The following is a 20,000-nucleotide window of genomic DNA, read 5'->3' as shown; positions in this document are numbered from 1 at the left end:
TATGAGTACACACTGATGGTATCTAGAGCCACATGGGGTCGTATGTTCAGGCACTCAGATATGTGTAGTTTGAAAGCGTCTCACCTTCTCTCTTCAGCGGCATGTCGTCTCTCTGTGATCCTCATAAATCCTCTTTAGGGATTTGACAAACTCCCGCAGTGCATGCTGGGTAATGCAGTCCTGACCCGCAGCGCAGATTAAAGCCACGTGATTGGATGGGGGTCAGTTTGATGGACAGCTGTTGTTTACTTTGATCAAACATCATTGAAATGGGAGATTTAATCAGAAACACTCGTTATAGATTCAATATAAACGAGTACAACTAAACTAAAGAAATGATCAAATCTGTTTTTATGGTTTTATTTCAGATTAAGCTGTAAATCCCTCCAGAGGGTTGTTTATCTCATATCTGTTGTTGTGTTGGTAGGGTTATAAACATTGTTGTTGTTTACTTTTACTGTCAGGCTGCATCCAATGGGCATCCAGGGTGAACGCAGTGAACCGTGAACATTCGTGGCTGAATGAAAAGCTGAATATGCTATTAGCTGAATGGTAGCTGCGTTTAGCTACAGAGACCAAGTCAGTGTGTTTCTGAACTTAGCAGAGAAATGCAGAAAAGTGAAATGATTTGAATCTCATTGTCACAGCTCAAACGCATTGCAAAGACTTTGTGGTATGGAGCTCATTTCCTGCCATAACTCCACAAACAAACTAAACAGGTTTTCCAAATGCCTCATGATTCACTGACAAACCCAATGTGGTTAGCAAATACAAAACACCCTCTACAAACTAATGCATTTAGTTTTGCAAAGAAAAACGTATCAAATAAACACATACCATTTTTCTAATAAATCATGTTTCAGAGACAAATTCAGCAGGTTTTACAAAACAAAACTTTTTCTCCTCACAGCGGAATATTACTGCCAAAAGTCACGCGACTCACTCACGTGACTTTTGGCAGGAATATTCAGCAGAGGCCGGCACATGCATAAATTAAATATATATTGTGGTGACTCCAGTTAACCATAATTCACTTTTGGGTCACAGCTCCTACACGGACCTGGTTTAGCGTAACACCGGAGATATAGGTTGCCAAGCTGGAGCTAGCAACGCACTCTAACTTGACTCTCCTCACTGAGCACATGTCTGACACTACTATTGCTTGATGGAAAATAAAGAGTGGAAATCCCTTTTAAATACTCCGCCTCCGACTCCTTCTTACCGGCACTACAATATATACAGTACATCTGAACCCTTTGGAGTTACCTGGATTTCTGCATAAGTTGGTCATAAAATGGAGGAAGCCACTGCTGTCCAGAAAAAACACTGCTGCACGTTTGAAGTTTGCAAAAGAGCACCTGGATGTTCCACAGAACTACTGGCTAAATATTCTGTGGACAGATGAAACCAGAGTTGAGTTGTTTGGAAGGAACACACAACGCTATGTGTGGAGAGAAAAAGGCACAGCACACCAACATCAAAACCTCATCCCAACTGTGAAGGATGGTGGAGGGAGCATCATGCTTTGGGGCTGCTGCCTCAGGGCCTGGACAGATTTCCATCATCCACGGAAAAATGAATTCTCAAGTTGATCAAGACATTCTGCTGGAGAACTTAAGGCCATCTGTCCACCAATTGAAGCTCAACAGAAGATGGGTGATGCAACCGGACAACGACCCAAAGCACAGAAGTGAATCAACAACAGAAGAAAACACGCCTTCTGGAGTGGCCCAGTCAGAGTCCTGACCTCAACCCAATTGAGATGCTGTGACCTCAAGAGAGCCATTCACACCAGACATCCCAAGAGTATTGCTGAACTGAAACACTTTTGTAAAGAGGAATGGTCCAAAGTTCCTCCTGACCGTTGTGCAGGTCTGATATGCAACTATAGGAAACGTTTGGTTGAGGTTATTGCTGCCAAAGGAGGGTCAACCAGTTATTCCATCCAAGGGTTCACTTACTTGTTCCACCCTGCACTGTGAATGTTTACATGGTGTGTTCAATAAAAACATGAAAACATATTCTTGGTGTGGTTTTAGCTTAAGCAGACTGTGTTTGTCTATTGCTGTGACTTAGATGAATGTCAGAACACATTTTATGACCAATGTATGCAGAAATCCAGGAAGTTCCAAAGGGTTCACATACTTTTTCTTTCAACTGTATATATATATATCTATGGGCACATGCTCCACGGCAGCAGGGGGCGCCACTGAGTCCATTGGGAAGGCGGGAGGTTGAGCAGAGCATGAACAGCCTGGGTCAGTGTTTGAACCAGGTGAATTTAGCGATCACAACGAAAGCAGCCGAGACACACATTGAGCCCAGAACATGAATGTTATTAGGGCTGTGAATATAATAAGCCTTTGTCTAAAATGGACTACACTGTAACTAAGGAGATTTAAACCACACAGCGGTTCTGCACTCTTCATTTTCTTTCCTGCCATATTCAATGTGTTACGATATCTGAGAGGACCCAAACGCAGGACACGGCAGAGTGTTCAAAAAGGGTTTATTAGTGAACAAAAGGTGCGGGAAGGATAATCCGGCAGGAGTGGCGAGGAAGTGGAGGCTGGTGACGACAAGACGGCGGTCAGAGAATGATCCACTGTGGTTTAACAACGATCTGGCGCCGACAGGTTGTGGAGCCTCTGCTGATATGCCGTTGTAGATGGCTGATGAGAATCAGGTGTGAGGGTGAACAGCTGATTGCAGCAGGTGAGCCGGGAGCCAGAGTGACAGCCACCACGCCCACACAACAGGCAAAGGGAAAACATCCCCAAGGAGGCGGCTGGAAATGGACAGCCACCACAGTACCCCCCTCTTAAGGGACGCCTCCAGGCGGCCTACCTGGTCTACCAGGTCTACCAGGGTTATCCCGGTGGAAGTCCCGTACCAGGGACGCGTCGTCGATGTTTCGCCGGGGAACCCAAGACCTCTCCTCCAGGCCATAGCCCTCCCAATCCACGAGATATTGGAATCCCCTTCCACGGCGACGAACGTCCAACAATCGCCTGACGGTGTAGGTTGGGTGACCATCGATGATGCGGGGGGGTGGGGGAAGAGTCACTGGAGGAGACAAGGGGCTGCTGGCAACAGGTTTTAGCAGAGAAACATGAAAAGTAGGGTGAACCTTCATGTGTGGGGGAAGCTTGAGCTTGACTGCAGATGGGTTAACAACAGAGTCGATGATGAAGGGGCCGACATAACGTGGCGTGAGTTTTTTAGACTCTGTCTTGAGTGGGAGGTCTTTGGAGGAAAGCCAAACACTCTGACCTGGTAAGTAGTTGGGGGCCGGGGTCCTGTGACGGTCTGCGATGAGGCGGTTGCGGGCAGCGGAACGGAGCAGGGCGGCTCGGGTGTCCTTCCACACCTTACGACAGCGTCGAAGGTGGGTCTGAATGGAAGGAACAGCAACTTCCTCTTCCTGTGCTGGAAACAGGGGTGGTTGAAAACCCATGGCACAATGAAAAGGTGAAATACCTGTGGCTGCATTTGACAGGGAGTTGTGGGCATATTCGATCCATGGCAGATGTGGGCACCATGAAGAGGGGTTCCTGAAAGCCACACAGCGGAGAGCCGCTCCCAGGTCCTGGTTGGCCCGTTCCGTTTGCCCGTTTGTTTGAGGATGATAACCCGACGACAGGCTCACCGATGCTCCCAGAGCCCGACAGAAGACTTTCCAAACGTGGGAAATGAACTGGGGACCCCGGTCAGAAACGATGTCGGTAGGGATTCCATGTAGTCGAACAACGTGGTTGACCAGAAGATCTGCAGTCTCTCGGGCTGTGGGAAGCTTGGGGAGAGCAACAAAGTGTACCATCTTGGAAAATCTGTCCACAATAGTTAGGATGATGGTATTACCTTGTGAGAGTGGAAGTCCAGTAACAAAATCCAAGGCCACATGCGACCAAGGGCGACTAGGTACTGGCAGCGGGCGAAGCAGACCAGAGGGAGGTTGGTGGGAGGACTTGGCGCGGGCACATACTGTACAGGCAGCAACAAAGACCCTGGTGTCTTGAGCCATGGAAGGCCACCAGAACCGCTGTCTGAGGATAAACAGTGTGCGATGGACACCAGGATGACACGAGAGACGGGAGGCGTGTGTCCACTGCAGGACCTTGGAGCGGACAGAGATAGGCACAAAGAGATTATTAGCTGGGCAGTTACCTGGGTTAGGCTGCGCCCGCTGAGCCTCCTTAACAAGTGACTCAATCTCCCAAGTAACAGCCGCTACCACGCAGGAGGCAGGCAGGATGGTGTCTGGACCGGCAGCTGGTTCTTCGGAAGCAAACTGGCGAGAGAGAGCGTCCGGCTTGAGGTTCCGTGACCCTGGGCGGTAGGTAAGGGTGAATGAGAAGCGACCGAAATACAGAGCCCATCGAGCCTGACGGGAGTTAAGGCGCTTGGCAGTTTGGATGTAAGCCAAGTTTTTGTGGTCTGTCCATACAATAAAAGGGAGCTCAGCTCCCTCCAGCCAGTGTCTCCACTCCTCTAGGGCAAGTTTGACAGCCAGCAGCTCTCTGTTACCCACGTCATAGTTTTTCTCAGCTGGAGTGAGGCGGCAGGAGAAAAATGCACAAGGGTGTAATTTTTGGTCTTTTTCCGAGCGCTGGGAAAGAACTGCGCCTACCCCGGTGTTGGAGGCATCAACCTCCACAACGAACTGGCAAGAGGAATCAGGGTGGATGAGCACAGGGGCAGTGGTGAAGAGTCTCTTTAGCTCCGAGAAGGCTGCATCGCCCTCTGGGGTCCAGGAAAAGCCAGTTGTAGGGGAAGTGAGTCTGGTTAATGGGCCCGCCACTCTGCTGTAGTCTCTGATGAAGCGCCGATAGAAATTGGCGAAACCAAGAAACTGTTGAAGCTGTTTCACTGAGGTTGGTTTTGGCCACCCTGCCACTGCTTGGATCTTCTCAGGGTCGGTCCTAATCTTTCCTCCCTCAACGATGTAGCCCAGGAATGAGACTGTGTTGACATGGAATGCGCATTTCTCCGCCTTCACAAAGAGTCTGTTTTCCAGGAGTCTCTGCAGCACCTGCCTGACATGGATAATGTGTTCCTCCTGGTTACGAGAGAATATAAGGATGTCATCCAAGTAGACGAAAACTGATCGGTTGAGGAGGTCACGGAGCACATCGTTAACCATCGACTGGAAAACTGCTGGGGCATTCATCAGTCCAAAAGGCATTACCAGATACTCGAAGTGACCGAGTGGTGTGTTAAAGGCCGTCTTCCACTCGTCCCTTTCTCGGATTCTGACGAGGTGGTAGGCATTGCGGAGATCCAGTTTGGAAAAAATTGTGGCTTCCTGGAGGGGTTCAAAGGCAGAGTTGATGAGGGGTAATGGATATCTGTTTTTTACAGTGATGGTATTAAGACCCCTGTAATCAATGCAGGGCCGCAGTGAGCGGTCCTTCTTGGACACGAAGAAAAAACCAGCTCCGACCGGGGAGGAGGATGGGCGGATGACACCGGCAGCCAGGGAGTCATGGATGTAACTCTCCATGGATTTCCTCTCAGGGCGAGACAGGTTGAACAGACGGGAGGAAGGCAGAGGGGCCCCGGGAAAAAGGTCAATGGGACAGTCGTAGGGTCGATGAGGGGGAAGAGAAAGAGCTCGCTGTTTACTGAACACTTCTCCCAGGTCATGATATTCAGTGGGGACAGATGACATGTCAGGCGGCTCGATCTTGGGTGGTGGAGTGGCGGTCTCTGCAGGCGGTAGGGCAGACTGCAGGCATGAGGATAGACAAAAACAACTCCAACTAAGGATTTTGCCAGTTACCCAATTAATCTGGGGGTTGTGTGTTCTTAACCAGGGATGGCCCAACACTATGGGGGCATGAGGTGAGGAAATTAGGTGAAACTGAATAACCTCACGATGGTTTCCAGACAGAATGAGGTTTACTGGCAAGGTGCGGTGAGTGACTTGGGCCAGGAATTTACCATTAAGAGCATTAGCATTAAGAGGTGAATCTAACACTTCGGAGGGAATTCCTGCCTGAACTGCAATATTAATGTCCAAAAAATTCTCGTCCGCCCCCGAGTCCACTAAAGCGAGCAGAGGTAGGAACTGTTGGTTGCAGCAAAGCACGGCTTCTAGCTGCGTTCTGGGTCGGGGGTTGAGAGAGGAGGAAGGGCTCGCCAGAATCCCCACACCTACTGACGAGCCTGACCTTTTGGCAGATTAGGACAGGAGGAAACGAGATGGCTGGTTTGGCTGCAATAAACACATTCCCCAGCCTGGATCCTTCTAGCACGCTCAGATGGTGAGAGGCGGGCCCTTCCCACTTGCATGGGCTCGTCTTCTGGGGGTGAGGCCGTGTAAGGAATCGGGAAGGATCTGGAGATTGGGGCAGTGGCAGTCCCAATTTGGGGATCAGGTGAGGAGTAGCTGGGATTGGGGTGACGGCTATTCCTATCCCTACGTCTCTCTCTGAGGCGATTATCAATCTTGATAGCTGTGGCAATTAAATTATCCAAGCTAACTGGATCATCCCTAGCAGCTAGCTCGTCTTTAATTGCTTCGTTCAGCCCCTGAAGAAAAATATCCTGCAATGACTCGTTATTCCAGCCTGAGTCTGCAGCAACTGTTCTAAACTCAACTGAAAATTCGGCTACACTACGGGAGCCCTGCCGGAGAGAAAGAAGGCGCCTGGAAGTGTCCCTCCCTCGTACCGGGTGATCAAAAACTTTTTTCATTTCGGAAATGAAAGTATCAAATGATAAGCAAATGTGTGGCTGGCTCTCCCTAACAGCTGTAGCCCAATCTAAAGCACTCCCCTTCAACAGACTCATTACGTATGCTACCCTAGCCCCATCTGTATGATAAGTACTGGGCTGCTGCTCAAAAACTAACGTACACTGGAACAAAAAGGCTCTACAAATTCCCAAATTTCCAGCGTATCGCTCCGGTGTGGGAATGACGGCCTCTCGTAGCTGATAGAGAGGTGCGGCAGGAGCGGGAGGAGGGGCTGCCGGCTGTGCAGCGGGCTGCGGAGGAAAATACTGTGTGGTGAGCAGTTCTACTTGCGTGCCGATCCTTTGCACGTTAGCGGAGAGGTTCCGGAGAGTCTCCACTACCTCACGGAGAACCACAGCGTGATGCCCCACGAGAGCGCCTTGACTGGCCAGGGCTTGGCTGAGTTCGTCCGCAGTCTTGGACTGGTGGCCTGTGTCCGCTGGGTCCATGCTGGCCAGATCGTTCTGTTACAATATCTGAGAGGACCCAAACGCAGGACACGGCAGAGTGTTCAAAAAGGGTTTATTATTGAACAAAAGGTGCGGGAAGGATAATCCGGCAGGAGTGGCGAGGAAGTGGAGGCTGGTGACGACAACACGGCGGTCAGAGAATGATCCACTGTGGTTTAACAACGATCTGGCGCCGACAGGTTGTGGAGCCTCTGCTGATATGCCGTTGTAGATGGCTGATGAGAATCAGGTGTGAGGGTGAACAGCTGATTGCAGCAGGTGAGCCGGGAGCCAGAGTGACAGCCACCACGCCCACACAACAGGCAAAGGGAAAACATCCCCAAGGAGGCGGCTGGAAATGGACAGCCACCACACAATGAGTGATACAAATATCTTTTACCACAAGTCTGCTAAGTTTGATGAGGAAAATCAATATTTTTTTGCCATTAGTTCTTCGTGAGATTGACACTGTTGGACTCAGCAGACGCTAGAACAAATCTAAAGGGAGGGCATATGGTTTTCATGGGAGGGCACACAAAGCCGTCATGTGCTGCGGGTCTGCGGCACAATATATATCAAACAGCAAGGCCAACAGCATCTCGTAAAGACGCACACGTATCGCAAATACATACACAAATAAAGGGCAACATAGAAACCACTTTTGAAACATTGCGTGCGTGGAAGCACAAACACGGTGAATCACGAGCAAGGCACACACTGGGTAAGGATGGCAGCTTCCTCATCGCTGCACTCGGAGAGAAATAGTGGAGACGATGAACTGCTGTTAGTTCTATGAAGGCATGCTGCATGTCGTGAGAGGTGGACGTTGCTGTGTGGGGAATGCTTTCCATTGTTTTGGCCAACTCTGCATCTTTGTGCAGCGTATACTCAACCAGCGATAGGAAGAGCCCACTGCCTGACTCGGACATGCTGTGGAGTGAATCGAGTCACCTCTGAGAGGGAGGTGGTTGACAGCTAAAAAAGCTATAATATCAACGGCAGCTGACACGTAGTAACGGTTCAGCTGACACGTAGTAACGGTTCAGCTGACCTGCACCAAAGTACTCATTTCCTTATCTCTCTCTCTCTCTCTCTCTCTCTCTCTCTCTCTCTCTCCACAAACTCTCACATGAAATGTGTTCTTCTGATGTGGCATGCGTTATCAGTCCTCTATCAGTCTGTAATGCGTGTTTCCAGTCCCAAAAACCTTTGACAGTAAAAGCCGCATCAGATGAAGACGTATTGACTTTAAAGTGTCTACAGGGGGAACAAAAGGCTGCGTCTGCTTTGAACCAGTCTTCAAGCCGGTCTGTTGTTTACCATGCAGCGGGACAAGTGAGCTTCTTTCCTGAAAACAATCACTTTCACCTGGTTGGGTTTATTAACCCCAAGGTCACCTGGGCTGTTGGTGTTTGAGCGGTTGCTGGCCCAAAAGTACCTGTTGATGTGCTGCAAGGTAGCGTCTGTAGAGGAGGAGGAGGAGGAGGAGGAGGTGGAGGAGGATGATGATGCTGGTGGGTGTGGTGCAGGGTGTGGCAGCGCAGGTGGTGGTGGTGAGGCACAAGGAGCTGTGCCTCGGAGGACAGCGTTGGTGGCGGCCTCCTTGATGAGTCAGGGCTCTCTAACTCAGCCCCGGGGTTTGCCGAGGTCAAGCTTGTGACATTAAGGCGGGCTGCTGCAGCGGAGGTGCAGGGTTTTAGTTACTATCACATACATCGTAGCATAAAAGCTCACAGTTTATTTATAATTTAAAAAATAAAATATATATATTTTTTTATATTTATAATAAAACACGTGTTTATTGGGGGAGGGCAGGGATGTCAAATGGCACCGGCATGGGACTGAGTACTAGTCCCACAAGTACTATGAAGTACTTTTGCTGTGTACTTTTTGAGTAATCCTCTGTCAATGTCCCCTCCTGAGTACAATAATGTTTCTCTCTGTTTTTATTTGTTTTTGTGAGAAATCATTTCAAAAGTAAACTTATTTTTCATTTTATATTTCAATTTGAAATGTTTGCACACAACATTATTAATTTATACATTTTTATAAAATGTTTTAATTATGAATCCATTTATTTTATTTTATTTCCTTGAGACTGGGGAAGATATCCAGCATGTGGTTCGACATGTAATACAAGTAAGTATATGTATACTTACATATATATATAAGTATATGTACAACATGGAAAAGTAAATAAAATAAGTAGGGCTGTCAAACGATTAAAATGTTTAATCAGATTAATCACAGCTTAAAAATGAATTAATCAGATTAATCACCATTCGAACTATGTCCAAAATATGCCATTTACTGTTGTGGGAATGGAAAGATAAGTGAAAGAAGGTGGATATATCCATTTAACATACAGTATGTAGCCTATGTATGTTTATTATAACATTGTTCTGTGTGTCAAAATGAAAGACAGCCCACACACCTATCAATCATCAAACCGTGGGGTCTTATTTCATTACGTGTTGATTTCTATCAACACGTAATGTTGTATCGATGTATATATACTACAGCAAAAGTATTCTCCGTCGGGACTTCCTGTAACAACAACACGCCGTTATCTTGATTCTGATTGGCCAGATACATTATCAAAGATGTTCTATTGAGAAGACGATCACTACGTGACAAAAGTTTTCAAAACCGTTTCTAGCCTTCGGTATTTCCAGACAAGTGGCTACTGAAATCAATCTGACTAACTGCTGTCTGTGCGATTTACTCTGCGCGAGTTGGCGGACTTTATTTTGCTTACTTTAACATCATTTTTCATGGTGGGGCTAAGGTGGGGCTAAGCCATTTCTTGGTATGGCTGTAGCCTATCCCAGCGCTACCACTGGTGGGATGTATGGGGCGGGCCATTCTGCGCATGCGTTAAATGCGTTAAATATTTTAACGCAATTAATTCAAAAAATTAATTACCGCCGTTAACGCGATAATTTTGACAGCATTAAAAATAATTTTACTAGGATGTGGATTTATTTTCTCTCACCTTGTAATTACACAATCAAACAATCTATCATTTAGCTCTGACCTTCACAAAAACATTTAGTTGAATTGGACACATTTTTCGAAGCTCAATTGACAGACATGCCATGACTGGGACTGATGGAAGAATCTGAGAGGAGTTAACTAGAGGCAGAGAAATAATCATATTTAAAGACAGCAGCATCATAAGAGGCCCACAAGAGTGACAGAGTGTGTCAGTGTGCTGAAGGATAGACCAGCTATCCAGGCCAGACTCTAAAGACTTTCCAAGGGGTAAAATGCTGCTGCCGGAGTACTGACTGGAAGTAGAGCTGATTTCATGTCCGCCATCCTCTTAAAATACTCTGTCCAACAATATCAGTCTCATGAGAAAGGTGTTTTAACGCTTATTAAAATAAAAATATGCATTCTTGTTCTCAGGAGGGGACATGGACAGAGGATTACTGGAAAAGTACACAGTAATACTTCATAGTACTTGTGGGGGTAATTTCAGTACTGATCCAACAGGATCAATCTCACAAAGAACTAATGGCAACACAAAATAATTCCCTCATCAAACTGAGCAGAAGTGGCTTGATATTGTTCTCAGCAGGGGACTTTGACAGAGGATTTCTCAATAAATACACAGTAAAAGAACTTCAATGTATTGTAAGTAGTAGGCTAACTAATACAAAGTCAAACAGTATCAATTTCATTCAGAACTAATGGTAACATTGTCTTTGTATCATTCATCAAAGATAGCAGAAAACATGCATTATGTACTAAGGAGGGGACTTTGACAGAGGATTACTCACAAAGTACACCGTAAAGTACTTCATTTTATTTCTAGTAGCTGCAGTGGCGGCTCCAGAGTATTTGTGTTGGGTAATCTATGGTAGGGCTGACACATACAGAGGTGGGACTCAAGTCAGTATTTGCAATGTAATTACATACAGGCTCCCCTTGACAGTGAAACGCCACGCGTGAGGTTTAGATTATTTCCCTGTCTCAATCCAAATTGAACTGAATGGGGTCTGGGGGAGAGATTTTTTGACATACTAACATAAAATACACATTCTGGTACTCTCTTGAGAAGAAAAATAAATAAATTTATCACTACACGACAAAAAAATGAATGCCATTTTAGTTTGTTGTTACTTTGTTCTGAAAGCTGAACCTCCTGCTCCTCACAGAGAGAAGAGGGAGAGGCTGTGAATGACTTTACTTTGTGGATAAGGGTGGATAGCCCCCATTGTTCTGTGTGTCAAAATGAGAGCCAGCCCACACACTTATCAATCATCAAACCGTGGGGTCTTATTTCATTACGTGTTGATTTCTATCAACACGTAATGAAATGTTTCCATTCAGGTCAAATGCGACGTTTATAACAGCTATTTGAAGGTTTTATTGCCAGGTAGGTTCACACATTTGATTTGATGTCATGGCGCATACATAAAATATAAAACAAAGAATCTCCATATAAAACAAAGAATCTAATATGTTTTTGTGTTAATCATTTAAGATTTATATGGTGTGATTTGGTGGCATGTGTGCATTAGATGCAGATGATGGAGCAGAACACAGTTTGGTAATGTCAAGTAATGAGACCCCCCCCCCCCCATCACATCAGATTCCACTGTACCCCCTGGATCCCACTGTACCCCCTGGGGCAGGGCTTCAATCATCTGTTGGTACTTTGAGCACTTCAGAGACACGCTGTGTATAGAGATGGCCCTATAATAGGTGAGCTTTAAAGAGGGTTAGGGAGGAGGAGGAGCCTGAAAGCTCAGGGGATCCAACTGTGTGTGTGTGTGTGTGTGTGTGTGTGTGTGTGTGTGTGTGTGTGTGTGTGTGTGTGTGTGTGTGTGTGTGTGTGTGTGTGTGTGTGTGTGTGTGTGTGTGTGTGTGTGTGTGTGTGTGTGTGTGTGTGTGTGTGTGTGTGTGTGTGTGTGTGTGTGTGCGTGCAACGTTAAACCTTTTATTTGATGTGTTTTCTGTCAGGCAGTGAACAGGAAGCCTCTCTCTCTATCTTTCTCCCGCCCCCACGAGCCGCGTCCAATCAGACGCCTGCTCGGCCCTGAGAGCTCTTCTGATTGGCCGTAGCTCGGGAGCGCAGGAGCTCAGCTCGGCACGTGATTGGCGGGATGTCGCGTCACTCAGATGGCCTCGCGGCTGAAGTATAAAGAGAGAAGATCGGGTTCTGGAGCGAGAAGCAGCTAGCCTTAGCTAAGAGCTAATATGTAATATAACACACACATTAACACACCAAACACACACACACACACTCACACGCACGGTGCTCTGCAGGAGCGCGCTCTCACGCACTTTTTTTCAAGCTCTTTGTGTGCAATAGAACTTCCTGCATGTTAGCAGGACGGGGCTAGCTGCAGAAGCTAACTGTTTACCAGGTTAGCTTTAATTATTCATGAGGGCGCTCCGTGATTGGTGAAGGCAGCGGAAGGGGTGGGGCTAGAGAAGAAGCGGTGAACTGTTCCTGCAGACAGTGAGTAAAAAAAGTACTAAAATACACTGTAAACATACTGTGTATGTACAGTGTAGTATTAGTAGTTATACTGATATACACATACTCTATATATCAGTATAACTACTAATACTACACTGTACACATAGTGTGTATAACTACTAATACTACACTGTGAACATACTATATATCAGTATAACTACTAATACTACACTGTGAACATACTGTGTATAACTACTAATACTACACTAGTAGTTATACTGATATGTTTTCTACTTTTTTGTGTGTATAACAGTATGTGTACAGTGTAGTATTAGTAGTTATACTGATATACACATACTCTATATATCAGTATAACTACTAATACTACACTGTACACATAGTGTGTATAACTACTAATACTACACTGTAAACATACTGTGTATAACTACTAATACTACACTGTATACATAGTGTGTATAACTACTAATACTACACTGTGAACATACTCTATATATCAGTATAACTACTAATACTACACTGTGAACATACTCTATATATCAGTATAACTACTAATACTACACTGTGAACATACTGTATATATCAGTATAACTACTAATACTACACTGTGAACATACTCTATATATCATTATAACTTAAATACTACACTGAACATACTCTATATATCAGTATAACTACTAATACTACACTGTGAACATACTCTATATATCAGTATAACTACTAATACTACACTGTGAACATACTGTGTACTTCAGTAGAAGATCTTAAACCTGTTAATATACTTTTAAGCTCTTATAATACACAGTAAACTTTCCAAAGTATCTGGAGAGAGATTAATTTCATTTGAATCTAAAAGTTCGTCTAATAAAGTGTTAAGAGTAAATTGTATATATTATATAGTAACTAAAGTTATCGCACTCATGTTTCCATATTGCTGATTATATTATATATTAATTGTTTTTTTAAAGTCCTGATGAATCTGTTTGGCTCCGCCCCCTGTCCGTCACACTGACCCCTCTCTCTCTGTGATTAGCTGGTGTGTCCACAGGAGGAAGATGATCAGGATGTCATTGGACACAGAGACTGTCCTCCCTCATGAGGTAAGTCCCGCCGCTGTCAGCCTATCAGAGCAGTCGCAGCTGGCCAAGTCCCGCCCCCTACATGCCAAGAACGGCCTCCAGTTGCCCGGCAACAGCCATCCTACCCCCGCCGGAGCTCAGCGAATCGCAAAGCGAATCGCAAAGCGACGTTACTCGATGGGCGTCGGCTTCAAGGGGCTGGCCAAGCGTCGCCGGCGGGCCAACAGCGACAGCCAATCAGAATCCGTGCTGCCGAGCAACTTCCTGCTGGGCGGGAACATCTTCGACCCGCTGAACCTCAACTCGCTATTGGACGAGGACGTCAACAGGTGAGGGACTTATTTAGTTAGACCTCGTTACAGACAGCAAGACCGTTGGTTTCATATCCAAGCTTTCTAAAATGCTATGTTTAAATATGCTAATGAGGCTTTATGTGATGCTCACCCTCAACATTTACTCCTGTTCCCTCAGGGCGACCAATCAGGAGACACCAAAGTGCTCGCCCCTGCCGCTGCGTGGCGGAGACCCTGTAGAGATCCTGGTTCCCCGTGACATCGCAGACCCCCTGAACCTGAAGGGGGGGGGGCGGAGGGGAGGTGAGGGAGGGGGGGTGCTGCTCTCCCCCCTGAAGAAGAGGAGGCACAGGACCAGACACCATGGGGGGGGAGGGGGGGGAGAGAGGGCAGGGGGGCGGGGCGTACCTGCCCGGCTGTTCAGCTCCTCGGCCACTCTCACAGGTGAGCAGCACCAAAGGCACCTGACAGGTGTTCATGTGTTTAAATATGCGTCTGGGTTGCACAGGTGAGAAGTATTGGAGTACAAATACTTTGTTACTGTACTTAAGTACATGTTTCTGGTATCAGTACTTTACTCAAATACTTATTTGTTTGACGACTTTTTAATTTGACTTCTTACACTTTGAACCGAAATACCTGTACTTTCTACTTCTTACATGTTGAACTCAAATACCTGTACTTTCTACTTCTTACATGTTGAACACAAATACCTGTACTTTCTACTTCTTACATTTTGAACACAAATACCTGTACTTTCTACTTCTTACATGTTGAACACAAATACCTGTACTTTCTACTTCTTACATGTTGAACACAAATACCTATACTTTCTACTTCTTACATATTGAACACTAATACCTGTACTTTCTACTTCTTACATGTTGAACACAAATACCTGTACTTTCTACTTCTTACATGTTGAACACAAATACCTGTACTTTCTACTTCTTACATGTTGAACACTAATACCTGTACTTTCTACTTCTCACATGTTGAACCCAAATACCTGTACTTTCTACTTCTTACATATTGAACACAAATACCTGTACTTTCTACTTTTCACATATTGAACACAAATACCTGTACTTTCTACTTCTTACATGTTGAACAAATACCTGTACTTTCTACTTCTTACATGTTGAACACTAATACCTGTACTTTCTACTTCTTACATGTTGAACACAAATACCTGTACTTTCTACTTCTTACATGTTGAACACAAATACCTGTACTTTCTACTTCTTACATGTTGAACACAAATACCTGTACTTTCTAATTCTTACATGTTGAGCACAAATACCTGTACTTTCTACTTCTTACATTTTGAACACAAATACCTGTACTTTCTACTTCTTACATGTTGAACACAAATACCTGTACTTTCTACTTCTTACATGTTGAACACAAATACCTATACTTTCTACTTCTTACATGTTGAACACAAATACCTGTACTTTCTACTTCTTACATGTTGAACACAAATACCTGTACTTTCTACTTCTTACATGTTGAACACAAATACCTGTACTTTCTACTTCTTACATGTTGAACAAATACCTGTACTTTCTACTTCTTACATGTTGAACCCAAATACCTGTACTTTCTACTTTGTACATGTTGAACACAAATACCTGTACTTTGTACTTCTTACACTTTGAACACAAATACCTGTACTTTCTACTTCTTACATTTAGAACCCAAATACCTGTACTTTCTACTTTGTACTTCTTAGACTTTGAACACAAATACCTGTACTTTGTACTTCTTACACTTTGAACACAAATACCTGTACCTTCTACTTCTTACATATTGAACACAAATACCTGTACTTTCTACTTCTTACATGTTGAACACTAATACCTGTACTTTCTACTTCTCACATGTTGAACACAAATACCTGTACTTTCTACTTCTCACATGTTGAACACAAATACCTGTACTTTCTACTTCTTACATGTTGAACTCAAATACCTGTTCTTTCTACTTCTTACATGTTGAACCCAAATACCTGTACTTTCTACTTCTTACATATTGAACACAAATACCTGTACTTTCTACTTCTTACATGTTGAACACTAATACCTGTACTTTCTACTTCTTACATGTTGAACACTAATACCTGTACTTTCTACTTCTTACATGTTAAACACAAATACCTGTACTTTCTACTTCTTACATGTTGAACTCAAATACCTGTACTTTCTACTTCTTACATTTTGAACACAAATACCTGTACTTTCTACTTCTTACATGTTGAACACAAATACCTGTACTTTCTACTTCTTACATGTTGAACACAAATACCTGTACTTTCTACTTCTTACATGTTGAACAAATACCTGTACTTTCTACTTCTTACATGTTGAACCCAAATACCTGTACTTTCTACTTTGTACATGTTGAACACAAATACCTGTACTTTGTACTTCTTACACTTTGAACACAAATACCTGTACTTTCTACTTCTTACATGTTGAACACAAATACCTGTACTTTCTACTTCTCACATGTTGAACACAAATACCTGTACTTTCTACTTTGTACTTCTTACACTTTGAACACAAATACCTGTACTTTCTACTTCTTACAATTTGAACACAAATACCTGTACTTTCTACTTCTTACATGTTGAACTCAAATACCTGTACTTTGTACTTCTTACATGTTGAACACAAATACCTGTACTTTCTACTTCTTACATGTTGAACAAAAATACCTGTACTTTCGACTTTTTACATTTTGAACCCAAATACCTGTACTTTCTACTTCTTACATTTTGAACACGAATACCTGTACTTTCTACTTCTTACATGTTGAACACAAATACCTGTACTTTCTACTTCTTACATGTTGAACAAATACCTGTACTTTCTACTTCTTACATGTTGAACCCAAATACCTGTACTTTCTACTTTGTACATGTTGAACACAAATACCTGTACTTTGTACTTCTTACACTTTGAACACAAATACCTGTACTTTCTACTTCTTACATTTAGAACCCAAATACCTGTACTTTCTACTTTGTACTTCTTAGACTTTGAACACAAATACCTGTACTTTGTACTTCTTACACTTTGAACACAAATACCTGTACCTTCTACTTCTTACATATTGAACACAAATACCTGTACTTTCTACTTCTTACATGTTGAACACTAATACCTGTACTTTCTACTTCTCACATGTTGAACACAAATACCTGTACTTTCTACTTCTCACATGTTGAACACAAATACCTGTACTTTCTACTTCTTACATGTTGAACTCAAATACCTGTTCTTTCTACTTCTTACATGTTGAACCCAAATACCTGTACTTTCTACTTCTTACATATTGAACACAAATACCTGTACTTTCTACTTCTTACATGTTGAACACTAATACCTGTACTTTCTACTTCTTACATGTTGAACACTAATACCTGTACTTTCTACTTCTTACATGTTAAACACAAATACCTGTACTTTCTACTTCTTACATGTTGAACTCAAATACCTGTACTTTCTACTTCTTACATTTTGAACACAAATACCTGTACTTTCTACTTCTTACATGTTGAACACAAATACCTGTACTTTCTACTTCTTACATGTTGAACACAAATACCTGTACTTTCTACTTCTTACATGTTGAACAAATACCTGTACTTTCTACTTCTTACATGTTGAACCCAAATACCTGTACTTTCTACTTTGTACATGTTGAACACAAATACCTGTACTTTGTACTTCTTACACTTTGAACACAAATACCTGTACTTTCTACTTCTTACATGTTGAACACAAATACCTGTACTTTCTACTTCTCACATGTTGAACACAAATACCTGTACTTTCTACTTTGTACTTCTTACACTTTGAACACAAATACCTGTACTTTCTACTTCTTACACTTTGAACACAAATACCTGTACTTTCTACTTCTTACATGTTGAACTCAAATACCTGTACTTTGTACTTCTTACATGTTGAACACAAATACCTGTACTTTCTACTTCTTACATGTTGAACAAAAATACCTGTACTTTCGACTTTTTACATTTTGAACCCAAATACCTGTACTTTCTACTTCTTACATTTTGAACACGAATACCTGTACTTTCTACTTCTTACATGTTGAACTCAAATACCTGTACTTTCTACTTCTCACATGTTGAACTCAAATACCTGTACTTTCGACTTTTTACATTTTGAACCCAAATACCTGTACTTTCTACTTCTTACATGTTGAACTCAAATACCTGTACTTTCTACTTCTCACATGTTGAACTCAAATACCTGTACTTTCGACTTTTTACATTTTGAACCCAAATACCTGTACTTTCTACTTCTTACATGTTGAACACAAATACCTGTACTTTCTACTTCTCTCATTTTCCAAACAGGCTGGTTCCTTTAGTCTGAATGTGTGTTTGGTGGCGTGATCATTATTATTTAGAGTCATTGCGTGCCTATTGATTTGAACCCGATCCGTGTATCCATCATTTCCTGGTCTTCTCTAAAGAAGAGGGACCAATGGAAACGTTGTCATGTTGCCGTTGTTCAGCATGGAAACATTCATAAGCTAACAATTACATTATTGTTCTATTAACATAAAGGGAGGTCAGGTACTCTTTAAAACAGCTGCTAGTTATGGGTACTTTTTACTGAAATACATTTCAAAGCCTCTTTACTTTTACTTGAGTAAAGAAGTTTAGTATTTGTAAACACGAGTATCAGTACTTCTACTTTAGTAAAGGATGTGTGTACCTTTGCCTCTCTGCTGTGTTGCAGTTCCCCTGCTGACCAGAGAGGGCGGAGTTTCTGCGTCTCCACTGCCCTGTGAGCTGAACACTGCCATCACCTGTCGGGACGACGTGGCACCGCCGCCCATCCTCCCCCGCAGACACACCCACCCCCTGCCCGGTAACCTGGGCGATGGTCGTCAGCGGAGACGGCGTCGCACCACCTCCATCAGGTCGTCCGACTGTGCCGCCATGGCAACCACTGCAACCAGGGCTCAGCCAACCAGATTCGAGACTCCGCTGGTGGGAGGGGCTAAAGCCGGCAGGTGTGTTTTCTTCTTTTTAAATTATAAAGACTGTATTTTTTATGTATTATATCCTTTATTCCTCGAAGAGTACCGACTTGTTCTCAGCAGAGAGTACCGACTTGTTCTCAAAGAGTACCGACTGGTTCTCAAAGAGTACCGACTGGTTCTCAAAGAGTACCGACTGGTTCTCAGAGAGTACCGACTTGTTCTCAGAGAGTACCGACTTGTTCTCAGAGAGTACCGACTGGTTCTCAAAGAGGATCGACTTGTTCTCAAAGAGTACCGACTTGTTCTCAAAGAGTACCGACTGGTTCTCAGAGAGTACCGACTTGTTCTCAGAGAGTACCGACTGGTTCTCAAAGAGTATCGACTTGTTCTCAAAGTGTACCGACTTGTTCTCAAAGAGTACCGACTTGTTCTCAGAGAGTATCGACTTGTTCTCAAAGAGTACCGACTTGTTCTCAGAGAGTACCGACTTGTTCTCAAAGAGTACCGACTTGTTCTCAGAGTACCGACTTGTTCTCAAAGAGTACCGACTTGTTCTCAAAGAGTACCGACTTGTTCTCAGAGAGTACCGACTTGTTCTCAGAGAGTACCGACTTGTTCTCAGAGAGTACCGACTTGTTCTCAAAGAGTACCGACTTGTTCTCAGAGAGTACCGACTTGTTCTCAGAGAGTACCGACTTCAGTACCGACTTGTTCTCAAAGAGTACCGACTTGTTCTCGAAGTGTACCGACTTGTTCTCAAAGAGTACCGACTTGTTCTCAGAGAGTACCGACTTGTTCTCAGAGAGTACCGACTTGTTCTCAGAGAGTACCGACTTGTTCTCAGAGAGTACCGACTTGTTCTCAGAGAGTACCGACTTGTTCTCAGAGAGTACCGACTTGTTCTCAGAGAGTACCGACTGGTTCTCAGAGAGTACCGACTTGTTCTCAAAGAGTACAGACTTG

General features: G+C 43.8%; 2 protein-coding genes across 3 annotated transcripts in view; one reads left to right on the top strand and one right to left on the bottom strand.

The window, feature by feature from the left end:
* The window catches only part of dlg4b (discs, large homolog 4b), a 50,251-nt gene extending 50,031 nt beyond the window's left edge, over positions 1-220 (bottom strand). The window contains exon 1 of the mRNA XM_079667887.1: positions 85-220. Coding sequence (XP_079524013.1) covers positions 85-103 — 19 coding nt within the window. The 5' untranslated portion in view covers positions 104-220. The remainder of the gene's footprint in view (positions 1-84) is intronic.
* Positions 221-11,985: 11,765 nt separating this feature from the next.
* mepceb (methylphosphate capping enzyme b) overlaps positions 11,986-20,000 on the top strand; it is a 14,151-nt gene continuing 6,136 nt past the window's right edge. The window contains exons 1-4 of one of the 2 annotated variants that reach the window (XM_079667894.1): positions 11,986-12,398; positions 13,674-14,048; positions 14,191-14,456; positions 18,791-19,067. In XM_079667894.1, coding sequence (XP_079524020.1) covers positions 13,696-14,048; positions 14,191-14,456; positions 18,791-19,067 — 896 coding nt within the window. In that variant the 5' untranslated portion in view covers positions 11,986-12,398; positions 13,674-13,695. Of the gene's footprint in view, positions 12,662-13,673; positions 14,049-14,190; positions 14,457-18,790; positions 19,068-20,000 lie in introns of both variants that reach the window. The other variant, XM_079667893.1, reaches the window with a different exon arrangement.

This window comes from Notothenia rossii (assembly GCF_949606895.1).
Source record: "Notothenia rossii genome assembly, chromosome: 3".
Taxonomy (NCBI): Eukaryota; Metazoa; Chordata; class Actinopteri; order Perciformes; family Nototheniidae; genus Notothenia; species Notothenia rossii.
This window is presented reverse-complemented; position numbering and strand designations above follow the sequence as displayed.